The sequence below is a fragment of the Marmota monax genome, unplaced genomic scaffold, assembly GCF_021218885.2.
Source record: "Marmota monax isolate L192 unplaced genomic scaffold, Marmota_monax_Labrador192_F-V1.1 WCK01_AAM20220418_F8-fsc00002, whole genome shotgun sequence".
Lineage (NCBI taxonomy): Eukaryota > Metazoa > Chordata > Mammalia > Rodentia > Sciuridae > Marmota > Marmota monax.
Genome location: NW_026693571.1, coordinates 29,650,098 through 29,663,783, shown reverse-complemented (window position 1 = coordinate 29,663,783; position 13,686 = coordinate 29,650,098). Strand labels below are relative to the sequence as shown.

Here is a 13,686-nt window from a genome sequence, read left to right as displayed (position 1 = left end):
CAATCAATCAATCAGGCAGAAGATCAAGAAACTTTATAAACTGAAGTAATAACACATTATTTTGCTCTCAGTAAGATGCAGATTTCTCAAAATCCCATAAGAATACAGTTTTCAGAAACATTAAACTCAATTTTAGATTCTGAATCAGTTAAAGATACATACCAGGTGAAACAGGTTGAGGCTTGCTAAGATACCAATAAACAATACTATCACAGATAAAGGTAATTCTGTTGCAGCACTGGATCCAAAAATTGTCTGTCCCAGGCGACATCAGAAATGTCTTAAATTTTTTCGTGGAGAAGTGGTTCTCTCCATCCTTCTCCCAGAAAACTTACAAGCATTGCATTCTTATGGCAAAATCAGGCTAGATTCACACTAAACATGTTATGTGTTCTTTTTTGAACACATAGCAAGCTTACCCTTCTCAGAGCTCTTTGCAATAGAATGTATTGATTAGCATCCTGGCAAGTCAGCAAAAGTGCTATTGGCCAACACAAGGTCTGCCCTATAAAAATGTCCCACACAAACTTTGTCTTTTTTATTGTCTTGCAAATAGAACACAAAGGATTCAGTGGAGGGCCTCAAGGCCTCAGGAAAATGATTCTAAAACGATCTGTGCCAGAAATCCCCCCACCCCTCTATCCCAATTTCTGCAGTTTCTAGAAAATCAGATTCCTTACATATATGACAGAAATTTGAACTTATCATGAAATTGCTTTAAAGCTTACGTATAATTTCTGTATTTTATCTCGTGAACAGTAACAAATAGTTCAGAGACTGGAATAAGAACATGGAGTACTTTTTCCTTTGTAATACCATAGCCTCTAGCTAGAAGGAGCTATGTCACTAATTATTTAAAGTAAAATTAAACTACATTTGCTTTAGAACAAAGATTGAAGTAAAATATTTGACAATATTATTACAAAGGTTGGAAAAGGGAGAGATCAAGCATACTGTTTTATTTTTGCATGAAATGGTAGAATATTAGTTTAGATACTTGACAATATATTGAGTTTCACTTTGTAAATGTAACTTGGAGCTACACCTACAAAATTAAACAGAGGTAAAACTAATATGTCAATAGTGGAGATGAAATGGAATTCTAAAACTTACACAATCCAACAGAAGGCAATAGAAAGAATAGTGAATAGAAATGTAATGATTTGAAAACAAATAGAAAGTTGGTATGCTAAAAATCAGTGAGAATGAACTCAGAATACAAATGTTTAAGTCATCACAAAGTTAGAAGTTTTCAACTCACTGAAAGGAAACAAGGAATTTAAAACTGGATTCTTTGTACTTTACTTGTACTTTAATTTTTTGGACGTTCTTTAGACTTCAACTTACAAGGGCAGAAATATTTAATTTTTTTATTTTTAATTACCTTGAAATAACTTCTTTAGGACATTATTCTTTTCGGGTTTTATTTCTCTCTGGAAACTTAATAATTAAAAATTTTAGATATTGTATTTTAAAACGCATCTCTGTATTCTTGTTATTACATAACTGGGGTATCTTGATGTCATGATTTAATCTAATTGCAGAACCTCTAGATAGTTCTATTGAATGGTATAAATGAACACAATTTAGCATGGAAAACAAAATATAGAAATAATTTTCAAGCTTCAAAATTAATGACTGTTCTATCATGTTTCAAAACCTTCCAGAAAGAAACAAATAGTGCATACCAGTAGCTCTCAGGAGGAGCTACACAAAAACAATAATAAATATTAAGGAAATGATTTTTCTAACTATGAGTGCCTCCAAAAGCAGTTCTGAGAAAATAATTTAGGACAAACTAGTTGATTTGGGAAGGAGCAAGTGAGATAGTGGGAAAATTGAGACAAAAGGAAAATAACAAAAATAACAACAAATAAAAGGAAAATATTTATGCATTCCTGAGATTTATTCTTGAGATGTTATCACTATGGGCAAAAAAAATGCTTTCCACCAGTTTAGTTGAGTCCATGGGAGTTGAGGATTATTCCTAGGGGGCATTAATCCCTGGTACATCTAGGCTGTCTTGAACAAAACTGACAGATCTTTAGGAAGTGTGGCAGAGAAGACAGATTCTTGCACTAGGACGCTATTAGGGAACTTCCATCCTAGCTGAAGTAGCCATGGGTGGGATATGAAGCAAGTCATGAATATTGGCTTCCTCAGAGCCACAGAGGGAGAAGACTAAAACTAACTATGACAGATATCATCCCCTAGACTACCATGAACTTAAAGATTCAGTGAAAGTTAAAATAATAAAAAGCTGGGGAATATGAGGAAGTGATATATTCCTATTTGTCATCTTTCTAAGGAATAAATTTCATAAACTTAATCATTGGAATCTCCAGGAAGGTTTGCTAAAACACAGGTTGTCCTATCTACCCCATGCTCAGAGACTCTGAGAATTTTCATTTAAAACAAGTTGCTGGTCCTGCTTATTCAGGAACCACAGAGAAATCACTAAAGCTGCAGTAAGGAAAAGCTTCTCACTCTCCCATCCAGTATAGGGAGAGTCCACAGCAAGAGGTGGAGAGTGAAGGAGAGAGATGGTCTTCCTGCTCTCTGCATCTTACTACTTACTGAAAGGTTTTATTGTCCTCTGCACTTTGATCATGCAGAACGCTTAAGCATAGAAGGCTCAGAGTCTGGGCAGAGGATACTGTGCTGTCTGTGATAGATGAGGAAGTTTAATTTCATGATGCAAGAAAGAAATTTACTGTTGCCCTATACTTCAGACACTTTACCTAAATTACTTTGTTAGTAATGCAGGTGATGTTTTGACGTCTCTATGTTTTGGCTTTTTGTTCAGGTATTGCTAAAATCTGAGGGAGAAAAATATGACTGTTTTATGTTTGGCTTTTTTGTTTAGGTATTTCCAAATTTGAGGGAGAAAAATAAAACTGTTCTATACAGACATCCTATAAAACAAACATTATTATTCAGTTTTTAACATGAGTAGGAAAAAAACAATTTATTCTATATTATATGTTAGGGTTTAAATAATTTGAATGGGAGAGCAGTAAGAACATACATATGGGTCTTTTGTGAAATACTGATAAGCCTTCTGCCCACAGGGTAGTATGAACAGCCAATGACTTTTAAAAATTTCAAACATTCTATATCATAAGCTTGAGATCTAAAGACAATTTGCTTTATATAAAAAGAAAAAAAAGCATGAAATGAATCCCACTGGTACACTCAAACTCCTTTGATTTATACACAATATTTCCTCAAAGAAGGATACAGAAGCACTTCCATATTTCAATAATCTAATTTTATATTGTTAGAAGGAAACAGGGTTATTGATAAACATTTATTTAGCTTGTACCCTGTGATGTTAAATAAACTCTGCATTTCAAAACACTTAGGAATCCCAATATCTTGTGGTATTTTCAGGGATTGTCATGGTAATCAAATATATATTTTATTTCTATTACTAATTGACAAATTGTTAAGACAAACATTTTAAATCCCATATTAAAACCTGATTTTCTAAGGTCCTTTCAACCTTTTCTAAAAGGAAATGGAAAATAACTTAAACTAGTTTTAGAGATTTATTGGGTCCATAAGTGTGCTACCTAATTTGCATCTTGTTGTATTTTCCAGTGTCACTCCTCATTCCCAGCTATTTTTTTGTTATTGTGCTATAACAACTGATTAATCCCAAGTTTGCTATACTTATTTATATACAACATATGTTTCAAGTTATTATGTCAAAAGCAAAACATCATAAAACCAAAGGAGAGGAAACTGATTTAAAAATAAAAACAAAAATAAAAACAAAAAAGGCTTGGTATAAAAAATTAAATTTAGTGCTGCTGTTTTATAACTAATATTAGCATTTCTAGATATTTTATTACAAAGAATCATTATTCTATTACTGTTTTGCAAAATGCATTGGCATCCCAGAGATTTTAATTGCAATAATGGCTAACTAGCCACCCATGATTTATTTCTCCCTATCTTTTCATTAGTTGGACTTTTCTATTGTTGTTTGTTGCAATATACAAAGATCAAAGAAATATACTTTGTAATTATTTTGTATTTGGGGAGGGTCAATAAAAGTTTTGTGGGCTGGGGTTGTGGCTCAGTGGTAGAGTGCTTGCCTTATATGCACAAGGCCCTGGGTTTGATCCCCAGCACCAAAAAAAAAAAAGGTTTTTGATGGTGTGTTTATTAAAACTTCTTAAAAGAACTTCTTCATGTCAGGTTCTATTTTTTCCCTTCCTCCTTCTTCCTTTTCCTTTGTTGAGATGCAGGCAGAATTTATACAGCCATTTTGAAAACACAGTATGCCACAGAGAGTAGAAACAAAGAGCTAATCATAGTATGGAACATTTTTGCTACTATGATATCATAGCTACCAGGCCAAAATAAACCTATTTATACTTCATGTTATGTGTAAGAAGAACACACCTGTATCTTCTTTGAATTCCCATTATTTTGGACCTTTGTGACAGAATCTTACATTTCAGCCTACAGATTCTCTTACAATACATTTTCTATTTTGCTTTCTGGATTCTTCAAATAGTTTAAACATTAAAAATTGTCCTTGAGAGGTACTTACTGTTTTCCCATCTTGATACAAATACAGTAGAAGTTTTTGACCAATAATGGTTGTATTTGATAAATTAATATTTTTCTCCTATTGGCTAAATGTAAAACTGATACAATAAATTTAAAAGAAAAGTTAGGCTGTCTAAACATATATGAAACTTTAATGGGGCATAAATTTCTCTATGTAGACCAAACCCTCTATGTAGACTAGAGCATTTGTTATGAACAGAAATTGCCAGATACCTTGAGAAAATTATTTGAATGAAGGTATTGCATATTTTTCTAATACCTAATTCTAGTAATATTTGATCAATTTGTGAATTCTAGTTAATTGTTCACTTCAAATCACATTCCTCATGGCCTCATATGTCCTTACCTGCCACTAATTCTATGTCTACCAGTGTAATCATCGCCTTGTTACCTGCTTACCTTACCCCTGTCTCTCTCCTAATTATTAACCTAACAAACAAAAATGTTCATTAACCCTTTTTCCTCTGACTGAACTTCACAGTCAAGTGTAATAGAAGGAAAACAAACTAATGTGTACCACCTCGTATTACATCCAAGCTATGTCCAATGTACCAGTGACACATTGCTATTTCCATTACCCTCCTCCTCTGCAAGATAATGGTTTTGCATTACTTCCTCTCCTCAAACCATTTCATTCTTACAACCTCTTCATTTTGATCTATTGTTATTCCTCATGTTACTAGGAAAAAAAATCCAAGCAATGAAAAGAGGATTTCCTCATGCTTCCACACGACAAATCTCTTTGGAAATAGTCTTTCTCCCTGTTTCTATAGATGATTCATCTTCCAAAGACCAGTCCCTCCATTTGTGTATTAGATCATGTCCACTTTTTAATGTAAGTGATTTATTGCTGTAATTATCCCTTTTCATCTGTACTGGAGTATTCACAGCAGCATTAAAAGATTCTAATTTTTATAAAATTCCCACCCTTGATCCCACACACTCTCCAGCTTTTGCAGTTATCTGTTCTATTTTAGCCAACATTCATTCTCCTTTGCAGTTGTCAATATAATGTTCTTTATTTTTTTTACCTTCCATTCTCAAAATGGAAGTAAATTCTCTTGAATTTATTCTAAAATCTTATCCACAATATGTGACAAAAAGTTGTTTTACAAAAGCTAGTAATTACAATTTCTCAAATTTAATACTTTAATTATATTTTATTATATTAAATTATATTCCTCATCTTGCTTACCCTCTTAGCAATGTCATTGTTCATATCTCCAAACCCCATCTATTTGTGTAATACCTGATACTAAGGAATTCAGAGTAGTTTAAATGCAGTAGAATGTAACACAAAGAGACAGCTGTTTTTCCTTGTAAGATACTGGTTTAGAGATTGGTTCCTAGGAAAGGGGTATCATTAGAGTTTGCACACCGACCATCACTGCTAATACTAAATTCCTCCTAATTAATTCATATATCTGAGGCTAATGGAGGGGGGCACCATGTCTGAGATCTCATTCCTGAATTCCATCTTCAGAAAAACATGACATCAGAGAGTAAACAGTTCATTCACAGGAGGGGTGGAATAAGAAGCTCTATTTCCCCAATGCTTCTCAGCATACATTTTGAAACATAAAAGCCTGAAATTTGGCAGAAAGTCTCTTTCCTGAGTTTCCCAGGTAGAGCTGGCATATAAGTGAGTTATGGAAGTAATCTGCATCAGACATGAATGAGGAGCAAAAACTCCCGAAGAGCAACCACTTAGAATGATTTTCATACTCTCCATGCATGACAATTGCCTGGGAAACTTGTTAAAATGCAGATTTCAAATGAAACTTCAGATAGCTCTGGTGAAACATAGGTCTTGAATTTTTGATAATTTTCTTAGATGAATCTCATGCAGGTGGAACATGAACTACGTACTTCTAAGAAAAACTACCAAGTACTTAGACTGAAAGAACTACCACTGGAAATGAAATTAAGAGATAAATGAATTTCATGTTAGCAAAAATTTTAAGAATTTCTCCTTGAATTAAAAAATAAAAATAAAAAGGGGCTGGCTGGGGCTGAAGCTCAGGGGTAGAATGCTTGCCTTGTATGTGTGAGGCACTGGGTTCTATCCTCTGCACCACATTAATAAATTAATAAATAAATAAATTAAATACAGTTATAAAAAATTCAAGCCACTGAATTTGTCAAATAGGCAAGAAGTCAATAAACAATAGCACAAAAAGGAAAACAGAGGCCAGTCATGCATTAATAATTTCCCCATGGATGTAGTATGTACACAGGAAACATCCCCAATAAACTGAGCAGGTACGATTGCTATGTATGAATGTCTAACACCAAATATCTGTGGTCAATTGTATGCAGTAAGTCCTTTTCATCTTTGCTGCTTTCTTCAATGGTTTCATTGGAAATTAGATTAAAAGCTTTGAACCATATCTAGTTACCAACTGTGTTTGCACCTAAAAACAAACCCTAGACCTGCATCTGGTCTGTTGAATGTCAACAATTGTCAGACCAGACTCCCAATATTTTCAAGTTTTTCACAATTGTCTTAATTAATTTTGGGGACATAAATTTTCCATTACAGGATACTCATTCTAAGACTTCTTTTCTCTACTTTGACTCTCATATCCACAGCTCCTTTCTCTGACCTCACATCCATTTACAGTCATTCTAAGGTGATCTAATCAAGCTCAGATACTTGGCTTCACATACAATTTATACACAGTGATCAGTGATATTATCTAAATATACAACTTTGGGCTGTCACTCTCCTCAATTGAATACTTGACTTTTCCATCAATAATTTCATTTAAATTAACATGCTGAAAATTAATCTCACCAGGCCCTAAATAAGTTTCTTCTTCATTTCAGTAAATATGACAGCCAGTCATTTAACTTAATGCTTCTTTCAAATTTCCTTGGGCTAATTCTTTAACTCTCTTTTTCTCCCTCTCAAATGCTATCACTCAGTGATGGTGTCAGGTCTACTTTCAAAATACATTCTAAATTTCATCATTTCCATATAACTCCATCATTAACTGTATATTATAAACCTCCTGCATTTCTTGTCAGATGACTAAAATAGCTCTTTTTAATTTATTCATTTATTTTAAAACAAGACAGAACGTTCCACTTGATACATTTACTCTTAGGATGGAAATTCAAATGTGTAGCTAGGTCTACAGGGTTACATGTAATCTGACTCCAGGTTACCTTCTCAATTCATTTCAATCACACCAGCCATCTTCCTGTTCTTACAAAAAAGATGACAAAAATTCTATATCCATTTTATACATCACATAACATATTAACATTATGTAATGATAAATTATAAAATGAAAAAGTGTTTATTAATAAAATGCATGCAACACTATACTCAAGTTTGAATTAAAACAGGCTTTTTCAATATCTTAAATGTATATTCATCTGACTATTGATATATTAACCTGAAAAAGTAATTTAAAATTTCAATGCTTTTGTTTTCCAGTTAAATTGAGTTACTTTATAACATTTTATGGTGACAAAATAAGAATTGATAGTATTTATTGATTTGTGAATTTTTTTAATTTAAAAAGATTTTACATTAATGCTAAGTCTCAAAACAAAAATTAGCAAATTGGCAAAGTTTTAAAAATTGAAGCCTTACATGCCTAGTCAACTGTAGTTTTAACAGTGGTAACCTCACCTCCTGAATGCATCCCTCATTTCTCTAAGGCTTGTTTTTTTAAAAATGTTTTTTTTTTCTTTCTTCTCCCCCTCCCACTCCCTAACAAGATTGGGGAGACAGTGTTATCTTTTGTTCTCCCAATTAATTGCCCTTGAACACACCCACTGTAGGGAGGAGATGGCTGCTGAGGATCAAGGAAATGAATATCTCCCAAATTAACAAGTGAATCCTAACATGCCATCAGGGTACCCTGGGACTCCCTGCCAGAGCACACCTGGAATATAACCCTTTAAGTTCCTTTAAAAGACCCCTGTCCCTCCTGATCAGAAGAGTCACAGACTTTGGGACAGGAGTCCCTGGTAAGCAATAAACCTTCCTTTTTCTTTTTCTCAAAACCATGTCCTCATTATTAAATTGGCACTGATTGACATTGAGGACAGGGACCGAGCTTTCAGTTACATGATGATCTTTGAATATTAAATGAAGCTAAAAAATGATTACAGCAGCACACACTTCTCTTACCATTCACTTGGAAAATGTGAGTCTGATAGACATGTTCATAGCCATCAGCGTAGCAGGTATAATTGCCCATGTGAGTTGTGGTAACCTTAGTAATATACAAGGACCCATCATCTCCAAAGTCCTATAGAAAAAAAATATAATATAAAATAAGATGTTTTTATTTTAACAACTTCACATTCTTGAAAGGTGTAGTATTAAGCAAAGTAGATAGACTAAAATATTATTTTAAAATTATCAAAATTGTTATTATGAATGTGGAGGACTTTGGTTTAACAGTTGCATAAGGTATATTTTGTATAAAAAGTGTTATCTCACTCGTAAATATAGCTTTTCCATATTTATTTTAGGTATAAGAGTTCATAAAATAACTTAGCTCCCAAATATTTGTTCTAATTTACTTTTTTACATTAATAAAGTTATAACATGTTTCTATCTTATTTATAGCCAAAAGAGTTAATTACATTTTTTCACACTTTTAATGACTCACTAATTTTCATACTGTCCAAAGTGTGTTAAAAATAGTTATTAAAACAGTGTGATCTCTGAAAAAGAAGAAGAAGAAGAGGAGGAGGAGGAAGAGGAGGAGGAGGAGGAGGAAGAAGAGGGAAAAGAAAGAAACATATAGCCATATCATTGAATGGGGATTTCTTTCCTTTTCTTTCTTTCTTTTCATATATATATGAACACACACACACACAAACACACACACGGGACTGAATTCAAGGCCTCACACAGTCTTGCATTGTATCACTGAAGTATACCCTTAGCCCTGATTTATATTTTGAAGCTTAGAAATGAGCAAGGCATTTGAATAAAATAGCCACACTTTTCAAACTCAGTTGAAACAAATCCATAAAAACTTTGGAAAAGATAAAGGAAAGAAAATTTACACTGTTTATTAATATAAAATTCAGGAAGTACCTCAGAACAACAGAATAAAATTTGGAAAATCTCTTTTTCTCTTTTTTTATAAAGGCAATGGATACACTGGGGGGGGGATGTCTAATTCATTTTTTTTCCAGAATTCTGAAAAGAAAAATGCTCTCAATAATTTGCAGATTATTTATAAAAACAAGTGATTGACTATTAATAAGAGTGGCAATATTTGTGTATTTTAACTTGACTTCCCCTCTCTCTTCACAGCTCTACAGTAGTCTTTAACTAACAGCTATTGGGTTCAACTGGAAGCTCCTTGAATACATACAATTACATGACTTATTTTTATTTGAGCAAGATTTACAACTCACTTTGTGTAAGCAGTCCTATTGAAAGGAAACAACAGAGGTTGTTTAGCTGTACAATTTCCTGGGATAGAGATTTAGTTAAGAATTAAAGTAGGCTAGCCAAAAAACTTGAAAGAAAAACTGGGGAATGGGATATACATAGAGTGATTTGTAAAACTCCACACATATTCCTGGGAATGTAGAAGGTCATATGTGCAGGAATGTACTCATGCCCAGAAAACATACAACCTACTAAATCTCTCCTCTCTGGTTAATTTTGAATCTCTAAACAAGCAGAGTGAAGGCTAAGGCAGAGTTGTAAACTGCCTGTAGGAATATTTGATGTGGGAAATAGGACATAAACCAACAAAAGCAACAAAATACCTCAAAGCCTAAGGGAATATACCAATTCAAGAAATTTAATTAAAATATTTGTTCTAACCTTAGCTCAAAACTAAGACAGATAAGCAAAGATTTTAGCATTTTAGTAGACACACACAACAAACTAAATAAATAAACAAGTATATCAGATTTTATGAAAATGAAAACCATTTTCCCAAAGGATAGTATCAAGAAAATGAAAAAAAAAAAAAACTGACAGAATGAGAGAAAATATTTGCAAATTATTTATCTGGTAAGGGTCCTCTAGTCAGAATATATATATATATATATATATATATATATATATATATATATATATTTTATATATATATATAAAAACTATTGCAATTCAGAAAGAAAAACAAAAAGTTAGTTAAAACAGTGGGTAAATGATTCAAATAAACATTTTTCACAAATGGACAATAGGCATATAAAAAGATGTTTAACATCATTGGTCAAGAAGGAAATATAAATAAATACAATTAAATCTTACTTCATACTCACTAGGACAGCTAAAATAAAAACATAAATAACACCTCCTGAGAGAGTAGATAGAAAATTTAGAAACTTCAAACATTGCTGATGAAACATTAAGTGATCTACCTACTTCAGGTAAAATTTGGCAGTTTTTTCCTAAAGTTACATAAGTATTAATAACTAGAAATTTCACTCCAAAGTATATGCCAAAAAAGAATAATAATCATCCACACATAACGTATATCCAAATGTTTTACCAATGTTTTAACAAACATTTACCAATAGATAATGAATAAACAAAATGTGTTATAGCTACACAGTGAAATATTATTTGATAACAAAAAATAGTAAAGTATTGATTTATATTACTACACAGATAAATCTTGAAAATATTATGATACATGGAAAAATGCCAGACACAGTTGTATCAGCCCATTTATGCAATGTTCAGAATGGACACATGCATAATATAAAAAATAGATTATCCATAATTAAGGACTGAGGAGATAGGCACATGAAAATAACTGCTAATAAATTATATGTAAAGGGAACAAGAGGTTAAGGGGACAATCCTATAGACTGGGCCTACTCTGCTGATCCCCACGGGCTTTCTTTTAAAAAGAAATTACCTGTCCTAGCTTAAGCAAAGAGGATATGCTACATTCTCAGGAAACAACCTATTATTCACAGGAAAAATGCAGGCCCAAAGACTACTCCCTATGGATAACAAGACCACAAGTTACCCTGAAGGGGGAACTTTTATGACCTTTATACTGACCAAAGATTCCAGGACTCAAAAAAAAGGGCAGAATTTCACAGATTTGGGCTCCTTCCTAGTCCCTGGAGCCTTCCTTATCACATCAAAAAGAAGCAAGACTCTCTGGGGCCTACATCTGTAATTTCCGGATATCAGAAGGGGTGGGGGTTGCCAACTTCACCTAGTTTCAATTCCCTAAAAACACCATGCTCTTTGAAAAACATGCTGTCCACTCCTGAGATGGTCCCAGCTGCTCAGCAGTACCATACTGTACACTTATCTTTCTTATCTCATTTTCTCAAATAAACTCATTCTTATTCAGATCCTTCCTGGAAGATTGCAAAGAACTGGCAGTCTTTAGAACCTGCACTTCAGTGGGGAGGTCAGACCTTGCCCCTTGTAGCCAGTTTTGGCTCCTGCAATGAGCTGAAACTTCTTATTGAGCTTCAGCGTCTTGGCGGGTGGTTGCTGTGCTACAATAGGTGTGAAGAAGGCTAATATATTCTAAACTTTGATAGTCGAGATGGTGACATGATTTTTCTAATATACGATAAACCACTGAACTGCATATGCTAATGAACTTAATTTTATGTGTGTGGATTAAGTCACAATAAAGCCGTTATTAAAAGTAAAATTCAGAGGATCCAAGATGGCCAGCCAGAGGGAGGCAGCATTCTGTGTTGCTCTGTGATGTGGATCTCAACTAGTGGGAATACTGCTTGTCTGAGTGTGATAGAGAACCCCTATACAGCTGCTCTCCAGGAAATCACTGGTGCTGTGTCTCCTCAGGGCTCCGGGCCTCAGCATTTAAGCAGGACTCCAGACTCCTAACACCCAACTCCTGAGGTTCTAGCCCACACAGGGCTCCTAAGTGCCTTAGCAGTATCACCTGTCAGCACTGTGGCGGAACTCCCAGAGCCTCTCCACTCCCACACAGGACACTCAGCTGCTACCTACCCACAGGAACTCCAGCCTCCACTCCCCTGTTGACCCCATCTACCAATGAGGAGATCCCCTGGTTGCCTCCATCTTGCCACTCAACTCAGCAGCTGTGGCCATAGTTCCCTACACAGGAACCTACCTGTACCTGGGGGCATTTCACAGACTCTGGAAGTAGCCAAAGTACTATGGTACTGAATGTCACAGAGCTCATCTCTGAACACACCACACAATGCCACTGCCAAGCTTCCCCGCACCTCACTTGCCCACTTGAAACCCTTGTGCTGGAAGAAGACTGCCTCCATCTTAGCTCGTCTTCCTCGCCATATTTTGTGGCGGCAGGTCCCAGATTGGAACTTCAGATGGTCAGGTACCTGGTTTTCAACTCCCCTCTCTTCCCAGTAGCAGTAATCCAGCACAGTAACTTCCCAACACAAAACAGCACTCAGTGGGACAGGAATGCAGTGTGATCAGGGTACCACCCATGGGAGCCCCAATGAAAGAAGTCCCTAATTAGGAACTGCTACGGGTTAGGGAAACAAGGCAAAAGTTGGAAGACTAACAGTGAGACCAGGAACTGGGATATCTTTAGGCAAGATAGGGAGAGAAGATCCAAAAAGAGATCACTGAGGTGCAGTGTACCAGCAGGGACTGGCTGGTGCCATACCTTGCTTCCAGGCACCCTGCACTAGGACAAGCCTTCCCACCCTGGTTACCTTCACCATCCTGAGGGCAGAGATATCAGCTAACAACAGACAACCCCAACTATTGGATGAGAAGGGAAGCAGGAAAGATACTGAACGCTAAAGCTATTAACAATTCTGGTTTCTTCTTTTGAGAATTTTTGTTTGTTTGTTTGTTTGTTGTTTTTTATTTTCTCTTTTTCTAATCCTTTTCCATCTTCCTGCCCTCACATCCCTAATATATGTGAAACCAAGAACTTTGTATGAATTAGAATTTTGAGGACTGGGACATATGAATAATATATTATAGGTGTGTTGTATATGCCCCTTTTAATTTTTTTCTTTAATTCATCTTTTCTCCTCTAATTTTTACTATTTCAACATCTTTATTTTTCTTACTACATATGTGTTTGTCTTATGCACTCTACTGTCTTCCCATGTACTTGTCTATCCCAAATTACTTCCTGTCTATTCTCTTGCTACTAACCCTCTTCA

General features: G+C 34.7%; 1 protein-coding gene across 4 annotated transcripts in view; it reads right to left on the bottom strand.

The window, feature by feature from the left end:
- Positions 1 to 13,686, bottom strand: part of Fstl5 (follistatin like 5) — a 781,198-nt gene that overhangs the window by 176,626 nt on the left and 590,886 nt on the right. For all 4 annotated transcript variants that reach the window (XM_058583868.1, XM_058583869.1, XM_058583870.1 and 1 more), the window contains exon 8: positions 8,732 to 8,852. In XM_058583868.1, the coding sequence (XP_058439851.1) occupies positions 8,732 to 8,852 (121 nt within the window). The remainder of the gene's footprint in view (positions 1 to 8,731; positions 8,853 to 13,686) is intronic.